The sequence below is a fragment of the Crassostrea angulata genome, chromosome 7 (genome assembly GCF_025612915.1).
Source record: "Crassostrea angulata isolate pt1a10 chromosome 7, ASM2561291v2, whole genome shotgun sequence".
NCBI lineage: Eukaryota > Metazoa > Mollusca > Bivalvia > Ostreida > Ostreidae > Magallana > Magallana angulata.
In genome coordinates, this window is record NC_069117.1 from 27,257,420 (window position 1) to 27,278,162 (window position 20,743).

The 20,743-nt window shown below is 33.8% G+C and overlaps 1 protein-coding gene across 1 annotated transcript; it reads left to right on the forward strand.

The window, feature by feature from the left end:
* The first annotated feature begins 1,818 nt into the window (after positions 1-1,818).
* Positions 1,819-18,297, forward strand: LOC128155557 (transmembrane protein 145-like). The gene is made up of 13 exons (XM_052817325.1): positions 1,819-2,201; positions 5,615-5,689; positions 5,785-5,859; positions 9,811-10,017; positions 10,217-10,304; positions 10,738-10,809; positions 13,561-13,710; positions 14,592-14,764; positions 15,216-15,388; positions 15,793-15,913; positions 16,080-16,139; positions 16,257-16,565; positions 17,193-18,297. The coding sequence occupies exons 1-13, from the start codon at positions 2,097-2,099 to the stop codon at positions 17,340-17,342; spliced, it is 1,758 nt and encodes a 585-aa protein (XP_052673285.1). The 5' UTR covers positions 1,819-2,096; the 3' UTR covers positions 17,343-18,297.
* The last annotated feature ends 2,446 nt before the right edge of the window (positions 18,298-20,743 follow it).

Genomic DNA, 20,743 nt, shown 5'->3' on the forward strand with positions numbered 1-20,743 from the left:
TTAAAAACCGTTTGGCCAGGAAAGCTGAAACTTATGGGGAAGCATCCTTTAGTAGTGTAGATACAAAGCTGCGAAAATTATGACCCCCGGGGGAAGGGTGGGGCCGCAATGGTGGGGCGAATTTTTACATAGGAGTATATAGAGTAAATCTTTCAAAATCTTCTTCTTAAGAACCATTTGACCAGGAGAGCTAAAACTTATGTGGAAGCATTTTCAGGTATTGTAGATTCATCTGTTCAAGTTATCATCCTAATGTGTAGAATGGAGTTTCAACAGGGGGATGGACAAATGTTAAAATAGGAATATATAAATAGAAATCTTTTTTTTAAAAAACCCATTTTTCTAGAAAAGCTGTTACTTACGTGAATGCAACCTCAGAGAATGAAGATTCAAATTCAATAAAATCAATTTTACAAAGGAATGCATTTTTATTATTCACAAAAACTGAAATGTTATAATATATGAGTTTACCTATTTGTACGTATTTTGACAAATTGTTTAAAATTGTTTAGACTTTGGTCACTGGACAGTTCTTGGCCTCACAAGGGGTTCAGAGTTTGATGATACATGTTTATGGTGAGATATGTATATTATCCTATATACATGTAATTATAAAAATTTATGTAACTTGAACTATTATACAAGGAGAGGATATACATACACGTATAGGCTATGCCTGTTGTCCAATCCTATTGGATTTATTCAATAAAATATGTTTAAATTAGAGTTTGATGTAGGTTTATATCCCATATACAATTGTTGTGGATCTTTTTGAGAATTGCAGTGCTCAACATCTGATATGACTATAAAATCATCCTGTTAGAAAAGGGACCTAATTATAAACATAAGAATATCCAGGAGGAAAATTGGTTTTTATTTATACAGGAACTACATGTATTTTACAACATTGTCCAGATATTTTATACTATATGATTCCATTAAGCTGATTTTATCGAGCCTGTTGTTGCTATTGAGAGCGATGTGGCCCATCGGCCTCTTGTAAAAAAAATTAATTGGAGTTCGTGGATGTCATTTAGAAAAAAGAGGAAAAAGCTCTGAACTCTCAACCCTGACCAAAATCAGCTGATTTGCAAAGCGACCCACATATTGACAGATGAGTGTTTGCATTTTGTGAACCGTGGTATTGCGCAAAAACAAAGTCGATCAAATATGCGAAATTTAGATCAACTTCTGCTTGTGATGACCATAACGTGTGGGTACTGATTGAATTGAATGATATGGCAATCTTTTTTGCAGAAATAAAATTATAACCCGATGCCATATGATTATGATTACCTACACAAGCACGTAGTTATGAATTTTTTTAATTGGTGCATGTTTTCTCCTAAAATAGATTTTCGTGATTTTTAAATTCTATTAAGTACATCGATTCGTTGCAATACAATGTTTTTTTTGTGTGTATTTAAAAGGGTACCACAAGGGGTGGGGAAGGGTATATAAATTTTAGCCTCCGCTATAAATACATTGTGCCTCTTAAAATATGACTACCTCTTGTAATATTTCTTCCTGCTGGGTACTATAATCAAAGAGTTCCGTTAATTAATTTCATTTCATTAGAGATAAATCATGATGAGGTTCTTTAGTAAAAAATTATGCCTGTAAGTTTGTTTCTGGGTCCCTTTTTTCGGGTGATTAATATATATTGTGTAACCCGGTTTACCAATTACCACCCCATGAACGCGTCAGAAACAGTTTTATGTCATTGGAAAGGCAGAGAATGGTTGATACCAATGAACGCGGACTGGGATAATTCATTTATTGGCTTATTCTACCTGGGCAATCGATTTCTACCTGTGGGAACCCCAAATATAATCTCGAAAGCACAAATCAATACGGTCTATACCTTTAACTGTTTAGCGCCTGAACTTGTGGAATTCCGTCTGAACCCTCAGTGAAATACAAAACTAGCCCAATAATCCGAGGGAATATAAAAGTGATAAAGGACCGTTACCTATTCCGTGGAAATTGCCGTTTTAGAAAGGTGATGGGGAATAAATGGGAATAGTTCATTACAACCGTCCGAGGACTGCCAATTAGAGCGATGTTTTGACACTAGCGAGTGCATAGATACAAAAATGGCTGCCTTTAAATGGACCCTCATAGCGTTGGTCTCGGCGCTTCTTTCCTGGAAAAATGTCCTCTCCCTGAGGGTTGATGGAAGTATTTACTCTGACAATGAGGTGAGTGAATGATTCATGATTCTTCAGGATATACCACCCTCTACCCCTCCACCCATCTTCCGAAGTCAAGGGTTTCTGATCCGCACCGCTTCTCTCCACCAGTACTCTACAGTCTCATATCGCACTCTTTCCACTATAAACATGATGAACTAGTATACTACTTAGCCCCTCAAACCATTATACAAAGCCTTTACACTCTGCGCCATAGCCGTGTCATTACAGATACTACATAATTATGTACCTTTTACCCTATTTTCAGCATCCTTATACATCACCCATTCCGCTATGTATCCCATATCTTCATTATCCTCCCCATTTATAACCACATTTTCTGATAAAAATAAGATGTATATCAAGCATGACCTCCACCCCCCCCTCCCCCTCCCCTCTTCCTCACAATTTCCGTATCTCTTTATTCAAGTACATGTAGGGTGAGGACTTTATTTGATACCAATATGTTAGTGAAAATATCTTTTTCTCTTTTTTTCCTTTTTATAAATCTTCATATTCACAGGCGCCTGACGCGTTAAGATATTTCTTTTATAATACGATATCGATTATCCACTGTACCTTACGATGAAAATATTACTTTTCATTACATTATTATTTCATGAACTATAATATTCCTTTTATAATATTAAAGATAATCCCCTGTTCTATTACTATAACTTTTCATATTCACAGGTACCTGACAATCAAATATTTCCTTTTATAATAAGATTACCCCGTGTACTTTGATAATAACCTTACGAGGAAAATAATTCTTTTTTATTAAAATATCAGTCCTTTATACTATGTTCTTTTTATATTATTAAAGATTTTTTTCCTTGTACAGTACTATCACTGTAGTGCAGGGAATAATCTTATTGTAAAAAGAAATACAAGTATTCGCTATAAAAAAAAGTGTTTTAAAATCAAAGACATTTAATATCTGTTACAGTTGAACCTTCCCCCATCCCTGGAGTGTGAATGTATTAAAAAGAGCCAAACCAATAGCAAACTCTCTTTGGGTTATGAGATGTTAAGATATATTTGAAGTAAACACAAGTAGATTATTAAAAGGGAATTGGACCAAGACATTTTCCTAAAAAGAGGATGCGATTCTAAATAAAATAAACTAGAGGTTTTTTAAATGCGTAAAAATTAATGATAAAAGTAGATATGGAATAGAGAAAAATGCTAATGTTGTTTTGAATGACAAGGCACCAACCAACGGTATATATACATATAGAAGAACTTTGGGGAGTTCATATTGTGCAATCTTCCATACGACGGGTGTACTTAGGAACTTTTGCTAACTGTATATACAAGGCGTGACCAATTGCTCAATGCCATTAAGGCGAAGAGATCGAACGAAAACTGACGTATGTGGATTTAAATTCTCTCTAAATAAAGAAGTTTTATGTTTGCTATCACTGAATCTTGGATACATGAACATATATACATTTATTATCATTACTATTCAAAAAGCCAAAAAATGAAACGAATAAAAACAGTTGCAAAGTTGATAGATACTATAAGATGGGCAAGAGTTTTCTCACTAACGATTTTAGACCACGCAAAATATTATATAGTGTACGTATTATTTTACAATAGTTAATGTCGAGATTAAAGAAAATACCGCGGCCATCATTCTCAAATCTTTCTTTTTTCATTATCGTAAAAGTTGGATTTATGCGTTTAATGGGCTAGTCTACAGACCCTTAAAGTTAACGAGACAAGTATCACTGTTGTTTGCTTAACCCGATCTCGCTCTAAAATTCATTATTCTGCATAGGTGTGTCTTTGTTTTTGATATCTTGAAACATAAATTCACGGTGTTTGCTTCTAATCTGCTTAGTACCCTGTTTTCAGGGATTCAAATGGGCAAATCAAGGCCGTTCGTATCGCAAGAAATACATATACGTATTTGGATGTGTTCTAAAATATATTTACAGGCAAACGATTTCCATGGGATAATCCCCCCGGCTTTAAGTATCCCTTTCAGGTTTTATGTGTTGATGCAACTAAAGAAGAGAAAAATTTTGTAATAAACCTCTTTTTAAAAACGTGGTTGAACAAAAGAGTTATGTATTCTTGACTGTGATAAAAATCTTAAAGGTCTAAGACTAAGCAGCTCTAAATAACAACAGAAATATGTGATGGCGGTAATTGAATTCGCTCGATCACTGCTCTCTAGCTTTTCAGTTTACCTTGAATATCAGATGTCAACAAACTTAAAAAATATATAGAAAAAATACCGTTACTTTTAGAACTAAAGCACGTTTAAAACCCATCTTTAAATGCAAGTTATAGATTGCATTTTAAAAATTGGTTGATTTTCTATTACCCTGTTGCCAACGGTTACCGTGTATGCAAGTTTGTGCTGAATTGTGCACCGAATAGTAGTAACACTTTTAAATTTCAAGTTATGTAATGTGCGTGCACATGTTAGCGTCGGCCATATATAGTCTCTTTGTAGCAACAAATTTTGACGAATAGAAAGGAAAAATTCATTCCATCTATAAATAAAACAACACTTCAAACAGACAAGATGTACGTTTTGTGGGGAATTTACATGTACATCTGTTTACATGTACAGTGTACTATAAATGAAGAGTAAATTTAAAAAAAAAATCATTCAGCCATGTGTATCAGATGCACAGATAATCATGCTACAAAATATATTTCACTATGAGTTTTCTGCCAGAGGGCGTACCAAGCCGGATATATTAACAAGTGCGTTGTATATATGAAAGTCCACACAGAACGTGACATTGTTCGTGTTGCGTACATGTAGTATTGGATACAGACCTATTTGGCCTATCACTCCGCTTACAAAGCTATCATTAACTTTCCTTTCTAATATCATGCTCTACAATAGAACGTCAACAGAAGGTACGTATATATAAGTATTGTCAATGCCGTGAATAATTTATTGAACGTGGCACCGACCCCCGCGCTTTCAATAATTTCTCCTTTTGTTATGGGTGGTTCGATATCAGAATTGATAGCATCATCACAACGGTTGCAATCGTCATCAATACCTTTATCACTGACGACATCATTTTCATTACGATAATTGCTTTCATCATCATTGTCGTCGTTGCTGTCATCATCATCATAATAATTACAATCATCGTAATCATCATCGTAATCATCATCGTAATCTTCATAATCATTATCATAATCATCATAATCTTTATCGTAATCATCATAATCATCGTCGTCGTCATCGTAATAATCATATTTATTATCGTAATCATCATCATCATCGAAATCAAAAACATTATCAACACAATCATATTTTTCAGGTAATGCCAGACATTAATCACTATAACGTCATTTTTACGTAAAAGTTTCAGTTTCCTGTTGTGCACGCAAGATACGTTTACGTAAAAATAAAATAATTCTATCGATTTTTTCTGTTTCAGGACTGGATATTTTTAAGCAGATTTTGCTACATGAGCAAAAGTGGTGAACTAGAATATTTCATACAATTCCCGAAGGTAAAAGAAAATATAACAAGCAATTAAATTATTTTAAAAGATTCGTTTGATTCCATATGAAGACAATCTGAAAATTCAATTCTTTTTGTTCATAGTCCTATGAGAGGCAACATATTTTGTTCTACTATGATCGACCAACTATATGGGACAATGTGTACCAGAGCTCCAAGGTAATTGAAACACACTATTCCGGATTAATTTGTCAGTTCCATTTAAGAAATATTGAATCATTCTTTGAGTATAATGAGGTGATAATTTCGGTCTTGGCGTGATCAAATCCAATAAATCCCAAAGGGCTTTATGATAGATTTGATCATGCCCAGGCCGAAATAATCACCTCATATTATTCATAAAATTTCTTTTTACTTATATTTATACCGAGCGCAGCGAGAGGCGGGAGAAGCCCGCCTCGCGAAGCGAGGATTAATGGTAACACGTATATATAAGAAAATCAGTGAAAAATGAATGTTGAATCAGGGGTACTAAGGCCAAAAAAAATTTCTTCCAGCCCTGGGCGCCGCCATATTGGCAGCCATTTTGTTTTTAAAAAGTTAGTTCGATCATTGATTGACTGGTACTTATCGATGTTTATTGCCCCTGAACTCGATTAAATAAGTTCCAGTGTTTTAATAGAAATTAATTTGAATTAAAATAAATTAAAAAGGAAACCAGATAAGTTTCAGTAGTGCTTCAATCAAGAAACACGACTTGCTCTATGTATGTCTTATCAAATTATCAGATGGAAAATAAAAACATTAACGTCAAGGAACTGATCTTTTAGATACTGAACAAAGTATGCAATTTTATTACATCGGCATTCATATGAATTAAATAGATGAACAATGAAAGAAGAAATAAAAAACAATCGGAATCACGTAACTCTCTTCGGCTATTTCCGAAGACAAAACTTGAACGTTTTACGTCTGAAATATGACGTCATAATGAAGACTGAGCACGCGACGTTTAGTTTAACTTTGACGAATGGTATGAGTAGGCAACCATGCAGGCGGATCCTACGGTGTGCGTTTTAAATAGATTTTATCATACAAAAATCCAACCTCACTGTGTTAAATCTGCGCTCGATTCAACGGTCACACCGTTTACATATTATACTTTATGTACAGCATTTGTACAATTAATTATTTAAATATAAATAAGCAAACCCCACTTACGTCCCAATTATACGTCATTCGAATTTATTGGGCTGTAATAAATACAAAATCGATACGTAGTGTTATCGCAGACAGACACTGAAATATGTAAATATACATTAATAGCGAGCGCAGCTCGCCGGCGCGCAGCGCCGGCGAGCGAAGCGAGCTCTAAGAACCAGTGTGCGCGGGAAAAAGAACGAGCTAAACCTACAGTTCATCAAACAAATTTTTTTGTCTACGTCCCATAATGCTCTCTAATGTTTTCACCCGTGGTGCTATGCCAAAAATGGCCGATTTTTAACTCGTAATTTACGGTGTCTTAAAGTTTGAAGACACGTTTTGAGTACCGCATATGCTTTGGCGAGACTCAAAAGATTTGTTATATGCTTCCATACCTTCGTATTGAGTCGAGAAACGTAAACAAAGACGAACAAAGTCATGGATGACGTCACAGTGCTCTCGCGCTATATTTCCCGCGATAAATTTAGAGGTGGATCAAACATCTGTAATGAGTGTACTAGCTATTTCAGTATGGACCGCAATACCTGCCTCATTGACATATGATTTGTTTTTATTTTTTTTATATAGAGATTATATAAATATATACTAGCAAGAGCCATACTTTACTGCCATATCGATCAATTTTCAAGCTAATTGTGCGTGCATGTAGAGTAGGCAGATAAGTATATGAGTAGGAAGAAAATAAACAATAGGGCATTTTGAACTAAATAAAAAGGAATAAAATGAAAAAATAAACAGTTTAAAAAATTATGTAGATATCGCTTATAGTCAAACCATTAAATTTAAAAGTGGGAAATTACACAACCTACAAACAGGGACCGGGCACTCTCACTCTCTCTCTCTCTCTCTCTCTCTCTCTCTCTCTCTCTCTCTCGGGGTAGGGGGTTGCGCTGTATGTATCATAACCATTAAATTTAGTACCTTTGGCATACTTATTGTACAGCAATACTCTCTCAAACATTCTTTGACATTTGTTGATACCTAAATAACACTAGGTTGACAATGATGCAAGGTATGCGTAATTCTTGCTGCGCTCGCCAGAACGGTAGCACCGTAAAACATATTATTTGCATATGCATTGTTCTTTCCCACTGTAAGTCCATACGGAGGAACTGCAATTATGTTTCTATAGGGTAGAACGGGGTAATTTCGACCACTTTTACTGATACGTAACTTTTAGTGTCAAATTTTGTACGATATTCCCATGAGCTTGTTTGAAATCATTTAGGATAGTTCGGATTACTTTCCTGTCTCGTATTTTTCTACTTCCGAGTAAAAACTGTCACTGTACACAGTAATATGAAGAAAAGTAAATTAACATGTCATGCGGGTTAATTTCGACCGGTCTCGGTGTAATTTCGACCACATGAATGATCAAATTCGACCACTGACCTAATCGCAATTGCTCCATGTGTATACTATGACGTCATATAGGTGTGACGTCGTATACTTTTCAATGACGTTTTAGATTTAAACCACTATACGATACATGATGTGTTTTTCTCCAACTCCATAAAATTGATGTTTTTTTGAAATATCAAAACCTGTCTTATAATAATATTTTAAAAGAATTACTGTTATAACATATCATTGATTCTGTTAACAAATCTATGTGAATTAAAAAGATACATTACAGTCTGAATGATGAATTTTGATGCAATAGCTAAAAGTCAAGGTCTAGGCTAATACAGGGTATTTGCGAGTGGTAAAATGCAAATATAAGTAATAAACAACGATTATTTAGTGTACATGGCGTTATGAATAGCAACTGCTCTGCTGGCATATTTTCCATGATGCGCTAGCGCGCATCATGGAATATGCCAGCAGAGCAATTGCTATTCATAACGCCATGTTCACTAAATAACGTTGTTTATTTCTTAAATAATCACACCAGTAAAACAGATTGAAATAATGTATTGTATTGAACCTTCTGCCGATGTGTACATACTGATGAATTTATTATGATATTTCTGAAATCGATGCGAGATACACGTTTGACTATATCTACATTAGCATGGCTCTGAAGAATTTAAATAACATACGGTATGCAAAAATGAAATCAATCCAAACTTCAAATTTTGAGCACTGAATAAATTGTACAATTTACTTCGCGTTGCATTAAGTAATTCAATTATTTGGTAATGTCTTGGTTGACAGAAAAGCTGAAAACAAACCAGAGTAAAACAACAATACATGTATTAAGAGCCAAGCAATTGTTAGATCACGGAAATTTGCCATTTTTATGCATGCACATGTATATGGAATGCCACGGATATAATAGAGGTTGTTTTGGGGAGTATATTTAAAGGTCCAGTAAACTTTTTGTTTAAATAATGCTGCCATTTCAACGAAGATATATTTTACGAAGAGGACACGACACGTCAATTGGAAAATCTAGTTTTCATAGAATAATAAAGAAGGGGCGCTGGTTGATTATGTAATCCATTTCAACATGGTTTAAAGTTAAACTTAACAGATTACTCATTTCACGTTAAATCAATCATCAAGTTTATATGCTAAGTATGTATTGAATATATGATCATAATACGTGGATTTGAATAAAGACGTTTTCGTATTATTCTATCTGCAATGTCATGTACATGTATGTAGTTCATCACAGATGCAACAGGATGTGAATCCTCCAACAAATCATTCAATGTTTTAGTACATGTGAACTTTACTCCCTTACTTCATATATGAAAGTTAAAATAGTTTAATCAATATTTTATATAACTTTATATCATATCGTATATTACAAAAAAAAAGTCATGAACAAAATTCAAAAAATTGATTCAAAACTTTCAATGATTTTGCCTAAGTATGCAATTAGCTTCCATAATCTACTAATTTAGTACGATTTTGCACGTGTGTTTGATCGTAAAACTGACAAAAATAAACTTTCCAGTAAATTGAATAACCTCGTATTATAACTGCTTTTTTCTCAAGACATGTGAACAGAAAAAGGCAGTTTTGGACATCACCCGTGGACAGATTCTGCCCCTTAGTCCTCTGAACTCTTACTCTGGGTGTAAGTACATCCAGATCAGTGGGGTGGACTATGTGGAGTGCAAGGATACGCAGAAGTTTAGCTCGTCACGTGACATGTGGTGGTACCTCGTGCTTAGTCGGTGTCCTAGTGATAGAATTGAAACGGTAAAATAAACTAACTCTCTCTCTCTCTCTCTCTCTCTCTCTCTCTCTCTCTCTCTTTCTCTCTCTCTCGCTCTCTCAAAAGAGCTTCTCTATATATTAACAATAATATAAAGTATGAGTATTATGAAAGAGATAAACGAGGAATAAGCTTTTAAAAGTGTTTTTTTTGGTTTTTTACTTCCTTTTTTACTCCACTCAGACCCGCACCGGTTTGAATATTACTTTCCGATTCCACATGACGAATGGTGACGACATGTGGCACAGAGAATTTTCAGCAGACGAACTATGTAAGAACTACATCGTCATTTCTGATTCCATTTCAAATCATTCAATATTTATATAAGTTTAAAAATGTTTTTTTTTCTTTAAAACATAAATACATTCTATGTATTTATAATTATATGTATATACATGTACATATGGTTTTAATGCACAATGCAATATGAATATCTGCCATTCTGGTGATGAACGTGCCAACCGAAATGTTACTAAAAATTAACATGAAGTTGACCGAATGATATAGCTGTGCCATTTAGGCACATTTCCAGACCCAGATGGCACTAATTCATCTTGCGATGATTCTTACTGTTAGGAACGGTAAAAAATGTCCTATAGAAGAAAGATTCGATAAATTATTGGATGCTATTTGCGATGAAATAAATAGATTAATATGTTTCAACAAATAATGTGTTAACTCAAATGAAATACTCTTTTTTTCAGACATCCTACAGACAGATATCGCCTTTTTGGTTTTATATTTCTTCGTTACAATGGTCTCTATGATCTTTGCAAGTAAGTAGTTATGGCATGATGAACAAAATCACATTATGTGAAAATTTTGTTGGAAAATTACTCGTCGGGAAAAAACAAATCTTGTTGATAATGATTTTATGCTATATAGGTGATACATTCTATTTTTAGAAATCCTACAGGATTAGTATTTCCTGTGTATTCTAGTTTATACATTGTATGTATAAAGAGTTGATTTCTATTTTCCTCATTTTGGTTCATTTGATGTAAATATCTCATCCATCTAAACGTACTCTCTTTGCAATGTCTGTCACACATATACGCAGTTGTTCAAGAAACTTGGCCTTACAGTGGTGCAAATATGCCACCTAAGCATTTTCATGACTGTTGGATACTGTCTTCCTTAAATCTATATCTTTCAATAAATTTCCATATTTTTTGTTCATTTAGTTATTAAATCATATATGATACATTACTATACTATATGTATATACATATATTTCTCACAAGTAGAATTTTTGCTAGATTCGTTTTTGTTATGTGTGAGTTACTTGATATCATGAAGATATTGTTTGCACATTTCAGAGCGCGCTTTTCGAAGTTATGATTTTGCAATGAGCTAGGTTTTATTTAGGCATCACTTTTAGCTAGATTGCCAGCATCAGCGCTAGGATCAAATAAGGCCAAAAAAAAATTAATCCTGTTTCCTGTCGCCCGACCGACCCTATTTTCTACCCTCCGACCCTAAAAGTTTTTTTGTGATCATGGTGGTGATCGGTAACTTCGCCAGAATTTCCTCAGAAAGAGAAGTGAAGATGACCAAGTCTTCTGAGTTCATAATCGTGTAAATTAACCTCACCGGCGAAAGAATGATAGCAAATTAATCTACAGACATTTTTACTGCATAAATATACCTTGTGGTGAATAACTTGCGACTATCTTACCTTCAGGGGTTATAAATACGGGTGATGCAACAACATACTGTATATTGGAAATTACAAAAACAATGTTTATTACTTTAAATCCTGATATTACAGTTAGTCAAAAACCTGTTATTAGTTAATAACTGCAATAAATGTTAAAATTATCATAAAACTGCTTTCTATATTATCTTGAGAATTTAACAAATCCTCTACACAAGTTTAGCTTTTAAAAAAAGCTTACCGTCTTTAGAGCAAACTCTTAACAGCAACAAGTTATCAAAGACAATTTAATTATTGTTTATATACATGTGGCATTCTTCTCCATGCAATAGCGTGCCAAACTTTTTTAAAAATATATGTGCCTATTAAGCGTGCGTGCTTAAAATTAAAAATCATTTACAGCGTGTTATTTATTTGAAATAGACTGTAGTAGAAAAAAGAGATCTTAGGAAGGGTTGAATCACTGTAGTAAAAATACAACTCCATTCAGTATCATTTAGTTTTACTGATATTAGTTTCACCGTATCTAATATACAAACTTGTTTTCTGATATTAGTCATACCGTATGAAATTTCATTGGTATTTGTATAATCAGAACAAAAAGAAAAGTACAAATTATTTCAATAGATGTTACAGAATATTGCTTTTAACTAGTTAACAGAAAAATGAAAGCCTGAATTTCACTAAGAGCCATTTTTATTGTTATTTCGTTTTCTTACTTTTTAAGATTTGAAATCTACAAAAATTGTTAAGTTGTACGTAAAAACGATCATCAGAAAATTATCTCCCTTGTGCCGAACAGTATATCAACCAATGAAATAAATGTAAATTTTCACATCATGTATTTTCTACCAATCACAAAGGAGAAGAAGTGCACAGTCCGGAGACTGTAAATTATTTCAACTCTTTATACCGTCTTCCAAGGAAGACGGTAATAACGTATGGTAGTAAGTGGGTCAAAGGGATGGACTAATACCCCAAATACACGGAAGTACAGAGAGTGATTTAATTAATCATGTTGATATTGACATTAAGCTAATACAATACAAAAATATTTATCCAGAAAAGGATAAATACATTCATACACGTAGATTAAATTTTACAAAATAATATTAGTTTTTATTTTTAATTAAAAAATTAATCTATTTTTTTTCTTTGCCTGTTGTTTTCTATACATTACATGCATCAACAATACAAAGACCTTTGGAAATTTTAAATCATCTACCCGGTATTTACATACTGAACACTGGGAATACACATCTCTCTCATTATTACACACATGCTCCAAGTTTTTAAAAATAAAATATTTTTTAAAAATAAAATTTTTTTCCTACCTACCTACCCGAATTTTTTTGGTCAAGTGACAGGAAACAGGAATATTTTTTTTTGGGCCTAATTTAACGTAATGATTTTGTTAAAAATATGTCATATCTCTTCTTGGGATAAAGATCTAAACATCACCTGAGAAACTCTGTGACGACTGTGACGTACTGTGTGTGGGTTTTTTTTTTTTCTTCCATGAGTTTGCATTATGTCGAGTTAATAATGTCATCACAGCAGAGTTATCTGTCTCGATCAAATATTGAAGTGCCGTGTTCCACATTGTAAATCCATTTCTATCCTGTTGATTCAACACAGTAATATTTAATGCATACATCGCTTACGGGGAAAATCACCGAGATATCCCATCTAAATATAAAATCCCCAAGAATTAATTCTCTACGTTCAGACTTGTTGCTCAAAATTTTCATTAACTTATTTCAAATTTTTATACGTTTGCAAAACCTTGATACATTTTAAAAGATATATTCTTATAAAGGTAGTAGTTAAATTAATGAAGCATCTTTTTTTCTTCTTTCCAAAAACCTAGTTATACTGTATTCAAGACAGATGTTCCACGTGACCTACAAGATCTATCTTGCATCACTGTTGATATGGTGGTTTCACCTGTTGCTATGGTGCATTGCCTACGGTAGATATTCATCGTATGGCTACAAGGAGACTGGCACAGAGCGAGCAGGTACTTGTAACGATGTCAATCTTTAAATGACGTTCTATTTTTAGCTTCAATCAAAATTCAAATTGGTTTTTAAAAATCTTGAATTTTTCAAACGCATGTACACACAGAAATACAAATATTTACTATATTCTGTCCCGAGTTTTTGCTTCCACCACTTTTTGCTTGATATTTCAATAATAGTAAATATCTTTGTGCTCAAACTAAGTTCATCCACTGATATAAAAAATGTCCAGATTATCTGTTTTGAAACGCCCCCCTCTACCACTTCAGATTTCAATACACATCCCGAAATTGAAAGTTTACGGAGATTTTGCATTGCAACAGCCATTAATAAGCCCGGATGAGAACGTTAAAAAGTTGCGCGATGTATTCCGAGTGTATTCCGAATGGAGAAAAGATGTAAACATTCTCCATTATAAATCTCCGTAAGGAATCTGTTTTCGTTCCTGTGAATTTTCCTGAGTGGAAAGGGATAATTGTTCAATGAAGATATCTTTGATATATTTCCTTTTAACGATTTCAACTGTATTTCTTTCACAGGTATGTGTAATTTTATTAAAAATCACCAAAAAGCGATGGAAGCAATAACTTGGGACAGACTATACAAACTGTTTACTTGATATATTTTTGCAAAAAAAAAAAAAGAAACCAAAAAGTTTTAAGAAATGAATGGTTGTTGAAATTTAATGTTGTTTGCAAACAACATAAAGACACTGCCACCTCATGCAACAAATAACACACTTGAAACAGTAAAACACAAACTGCTTCATTATTTTATTTATATTAAAAAAAAAATAGAAAAAGAAAGAAGAAAGGAGTAAGCCATTTTGAATGTCAAAACTAAATCAGCAACGGTACCATTATATTTTTTTTTCAAACAGCCCGGGTGTTTGGGGCCTTAAGCTCACTGCTGTTTATGCTGATGTTGCTCCTGATGGCGGATGGATTCACAATAATCAAGGGCAGGATGAAGTCACGGACCAGCATCATCTTCTCCGTCTTCTTCACCGTCTACGTCATTTCCTACGCCACTTTGTACATCGTGGAAGCTAACGTAAGAATGCGCTAGTATGTTATGCCACTGCAAAATCAAAGTGCACGTCCTATAGCATTGGCAATTGAGTTGCTTATTTTATAAGTGGACGCTTGATCTATATGAGTACCTGTTAAGTCTACATGAAACCTTGCATTGTAACAATGTTATACCAAAAGTCATGGGAAAAATATCGTACATCTATCAAAAAAGTCATATTTATTGCAAATCTAAGGGACAAAACAACTTCTGAATCAATATTTCTAGCCTCCATATGAAATTTACTGACCATGTATAAACCATATTAGGTCAAGTACAAACCCTGTAACTTAAATATTACATTAATTTGAATATATTAAATATGATATGCAAATAGAATTGTTTTTATAACATGTATGACGTAAATTTCGATTCCTATCATTGAATACCACTGTTTGAGATTTATATTGAGGTATACACTGAATTGTTTTAGACCTTCGACCCGGGCAAGGTGTTGTACATCTACGAGTATTGGCCCGGCTATGCTCTTATTGCCCTCCGTCTGCTGGCCTGGGTCATCTTTGTTGTCTATCTTTTCCTGACGCTGAAAAAACACAGGAAAAATGGAAAATTCTATTATCCATTATTCGTCCTCTACACAATTTGGTAAGAATTTAACCATACGAGATATTTGTTCTCATTTCTTTATGCTAATAGTGGAATTTTAACAGTTTTAAGTTTTGCATATAGAGTTTTGTAAGACATTGCATTCTATGGATTCATCATTGTTCGTGGAGGACCAATGTTCGTGACTTTCGTGGGTAATCCCCAAGAACGTAACTATATACAAGAATTTGTCCAATATTTATTAAAATTAGCCCGATTTTTCTACCAACGAAATTACGTCCCCACGCACCAAGTAAATTTTGGCGAACCACGAACATTGATTCCCCACAAATTAATTCAAAATGATTCCACAGTATTACATGCATTGAAAGAATTATATGCATTGTCAAATCCATTTCTCAATAAGAATGCTGGGTTTGATTCAAAGAAAGGGTTATTTTTAGGTTTTGGGCTGGCCCCATCGCCATCATAATAGGAGTGTATGCCATCAAACAGTGGGCTAGAGAGAAAATAGTCAACGGAGTTGATCAGTTAATCATGATGCTAGGTCACGTGATATTCTTGGTAAGTTATTTCATTCTTGCTATAAGTAACTTTTATCGGAGAATAAATAACGTTCTGAAAAAAATGTTTTACATGTAAACAAACCTCCTTTTACTTAGAATACATACATGTACATGTATCCAAAGGAAAAATGAATTCTAGTAAAACATGTTTATGACTTTTTCAGGTACTCACGCGACCGTCAGCTGCCAATGAAAATTTCCCGTACTATATCAAAACCACACAGGTAACCTATTACTTTACCTAATATTTACTTACAGTTTCTATATTTTAAAATCGAACGTTTTCAAAAACTGAAAGCGAGTCTTCATGATTGATTTATTTTCCTTTTTTTTAATTCTAGATTGGATTTATTTCTGAAGAAAGTGCTGAGAGACCAGGGAATTATGAAATATCTGAAGAGGAATTGCAGGCAAAATCCGGGCCTAATTTAAATGATATTTTCACCGTTTCAAATACCCGGGCAGAGCCTTCGGCGCCCAAGGAGGAACGGCCGCTATCACGCACGCGCCTGTCCAGGCCTTACTCAGGTGACAGACCTTCATCTCGAACGCAGCTCACAAAACCGAACGTGCAGGAAAGCGAGGCTTCTACGTCTGCGGGGGAAAGTGACAACGATACTCCGCCGCCATCTTATACCAGTCTCACAAATGTATGTAATTTATATGATATACAAAATGAACGCACAGTACAGACCAAATGTAACACTTCAGTAAATGATACAAATAAAGTTATAGAAATTATTAGTCCCTCTGTCTGCATGTTTACTTTCTACTCAGACCTATGTGAATTTAAACGTACAAGTTGCTTTTAAATTAATGTTCCATTTCAAATGGCATTTGTCTATTGCTGACATACAATGTACATGTATTTCTAGTTCAATGTACCAACTACACACGTACTTGCGAGTAAATCGATGGCTTTAATGAAGTTAATCAAGTTCCAGTTAATTTTCATTATGTATACCAATTTAGGTAGTTTATTATACGCGTCAAAGTGTTCAGTTCAGTTTCTTTCACTCAACACCATATAATGGTACAAGAGGTACTGTAACACAAAGATGGCCAAACATATTTACATATATAAACAATATAGTTGTAAAGGTCAAGAAAGTAAGTGGGGTAAATTAAAGTAAGAAATGTAAATTATACTTGTGATGAATTTCATGCATTTTACCAAACATTCTTCTATTTCGCACATAAACTCAAATATTTTGAATATGATACTAACATTCATAACTTTGTCCACTTTTTCAATGACCTCTTTCTTTTTGTTTCAGGAGAAATCATCCCTTCCAAGTTCGGATTATACCTCTGAGAACATGTTTGCCTCTCGCCCCAAAAATTCACTCCCTCCCCTAAGTACTGAAAAAAGATCCAAACCCAAGAGAAACGGCGCTCTTCCTCCGATAAATAAACATGAGACATGATCATGGTTGCTTCTCGAAAACAAAGACTTGCACTTGCATCGAACTCGATGTGAAACAGAATCTTTCAGACACAACCAAACCGGAAGCGCTGTACATGCTAATGAGCATGCGCGCGAGAATAGATCTGGTGCTGCTGATGAACATGTAACAATCTGTGATATGTCCATTATACTAATTCATTTAGAATTATGTACATGGCGATCATATATTGATATGATCATTGATGTTATGACGACATGAAATACATTTTCGATATCGATTGGATCAGTCAAGTTATCTCCCTTACGTGAACCTGATAATGCATTTTGTACATTGTTCTTTTTTATTTTATTTCAACACGAAAGTTGTGAAACTCATTGGTTAAACTCAATATTCACGGGAAGGTGTCTTGCTTCCAATTTTTAATTCAATTTGCAGTATCAAACTTGCAGAATAAACACTATGGGAAATATGTTGTTTAAAACTACCTTAATTTTTTATGTAAAACCTATGTTGTGTTTTTAATCCATATTTTCCTCTTTAATTTACACTTGAGTTTGTATTTTCTTGTTTCTACTGTTTTATTAAAACTTTGTTAATTTTCAAAGTTTAGGTGATTGTCTAATGTTGATATTTTAGTTCTTTATTTTTTTAAAAAATCAGCTATGACCAAATTACTTATTAATAAGGTTTTTTAGCATCCTCTGTTTTATGAATTTATTCTACTGATGAAATTCTGATTTGTTGCGATACCAATTATCACCAACTTTGCAATATATTTATAAATTGACCTTAGTTTTACATTGCATATCCTATTCTATAAGTTTTATCTTGCATGTCCTACACTTATTTGTACCTATATGCCGTCCATAATTAAATGAAATTCCTGTGAATGTAACCTTTTGTATGGATTTGTTTTATATTCATTTTGTTACCAGGTTGATTTTCTATAAATAAAAAATTAATATGAATTTAAGTCATGTTTTCTGTTTGTTTTTCCAATTCAAATTTGTTTATAAATGTATCAGTTTTAAAATAATTATATTTTAACTGTTTTGAACTATTTTCATAAGCATGCTTTTTTCATGCGGCCTGCCCAATACCACGGTACAAGGAATTGAATACACGTGTATTTGTTGTTTTAATCTTGTCTTCCAGGTTTGGGCCGATACTAAACGCTAGGGCAGAATCTTTTTAAAAAATCCGTTTGTTATTCTATACTAAAAAAAATTACTTATCAAATAAATTTTAAAACAGCAGATTGAACAACTTCCACCTATATCATTGGATACCTGTGACCTATTTAAAGAGCAGAGTCGTATGGCTTTGCTTGATTAATCATGTTAATGAAAAACGTGTTCTACACGATTTCTTCTAAATCGGAGGTCTATTGTTATTGATATTTCGGATTTTGAGAAAAATGTTAACACTCCTATCAAACCCATATTAAAGATCTTAATTGCATGTTTAATGCTGTAATGCCACGCTAAAACAAAGATTAATGCAACCAGGCTGTAACGATGCTACTTGCCGGAGCTACGCAACAGGAAGTTACAACTGCATTTGGAGTACATCAATCGACTGTGCAGCGATTAAACGTACGTCTCCACCAGCAGCACGAATGACAGACCAAGTACTGGCCGTCTGCGGGTTGGCACTCAGAGAGGACCGTCATATCCGCCTTCAGCACCTGCGCAGTCGATTCAGAAATGCAGTAGAAACTGCCGCTTCAATTGCTGGACGAGAAAATTAGCGTATAAGCGCTCAAAATGTTCGTAACAGACTGCGAGGAGCTGGAATTCGTGCACGACGTCCGTACACTGGAAACCCACTAACGCCTAGACGTCGCCAGGGACGATTTGGTTGGTTAAGACGACATGACCCTAGAATTCGGCGACGACAATGACACCATGTTTTCTTCACCGATGATTCGAAATTCTGCTTGTATAGAGCTGATGGTCGTCCACGTGTCTATCACAGGGAGAATGAGCGTTTTGCAGACTGTTGTGTTGCTCAAAGATATTGTTTTGCTGGTGGAAACGTTATGGTGTGGGAAAGAATTGCTTACGGAAGGCAAACACCACTCAACGTAATTCATGGCAATACACTGCACTAAAATATTACAATGAAATCATTGCTCCTTTGGTTGCTGCATTTGTCCATCAGCACAATCTGACTTTGCAACAGGACAACGCAAGACCGCACGTGGCAAGAGTGGGCTCGAATTATTATAAATATATTATAAATATAATACATGTATATGTAGCATAAACAGATCAATTTTACATATAGCCGATAGCGTATGTATATAGGGGTACTAGATTTCAACAGCAGCGTTGTCTCTGTCTATTTCAAATTATTATTATTATGCGATGGAAGATAAAACTTCGTCACTCTCAGTGCTTTGATGATATTTTTTCTGAACGGCGCTATTTTTGACGGGAAAAAGAGCTACAGTATAATAATATTTCTCTAGAATGTAAGTATAACATAATATTATCTGAAGAAATTTATAAATAATAATACATATTTTTGTATTATCACATTATATCAACCATATTTTCTCTACGAATAATTATCTGCATATTGAATATTCATATTGACCTATCAAACTGTACAAGATATTTTTAATTGTTGCCGTTATTTTCATCACATGCATTCATTTTATATCACTGTATGTGTAACGTGCATATCTAATTGACGTACTCGTGTTCTGTGAATGCAATGCATTTTCGTTGGAAATTGACTAGTTTTCTTAAGGTGGTATGGTACATATATTGTTACATGTATGTACTTCCTTTCAAAATAAACAATAAAATCAAGTATAATTTTATAATTTCTTTCCTTCTACAATTTTAATAATTGTTATCTAACAGCGTAACGCAATTGGTAAGAGCGTTAACTACGAATCTTTAAGTAATGAGTTCGAATTTCGCCAGGGCTTATATAATTTTACCTTTCCCAAAATTGTTTGGTCAAATTCTGTAAAATTAAAAAAAAATTAACGATGAAATTATTTTGATTTTAATGTACTTTTAGCTACATTAATATCGGCAGATGTCCAATACGAACTTAATATTTATAAAACATCAAATAGACATGTATCCGCTTGGGTTTTTTGTTTTTGCTTGTTTGGTTTTTTTTTTTTTTTTTTGTAAATACAATGTAGCAAATCGAACAAAATAGCCTTTGTCAATGAATGATTGTTTAGGAATTTTAAATCATTTTAGGTAAGATTTGGATTATTACTAATATTAGGTTGCAAGCATTGGTTAAACGTTTAGTATGAAGTTTTCTGTTTGATTTTTTGGTTGTATCTTTGGATGGTAAATAATCGAATTCCTATGTTTCGGAACAGTTTTATATTGATTTGTTTTGACGCCGCCTGGTGGTGAAAAGCAATATAACTGACCACTGACGTC

Bases quoted from the DNA above. Each gene is read 5' to 3' on its own strand.
- LOC128155557 (XM_052817325.1), top strand. From the start codon at position 2,097: ATGGCTGCCTTTAAATGGACCCTCATAGCGTTGGTCTCGGCGCTTCTT. The intron at 10,305-10,737 runs GTAAGAACTACA...TCTTTTTTTCAG, and splicing joins ATTTTCAGCAGACGAACTAT to ACATCCTACAGACAGATATC. The intron at 15,914-16,079 runs GTAAGTTATTTC...TGACTTTTTCAG, and splicing joins TAGGTCACGTGATATTCTTG to GTACTCACGCGACCGTCAGC.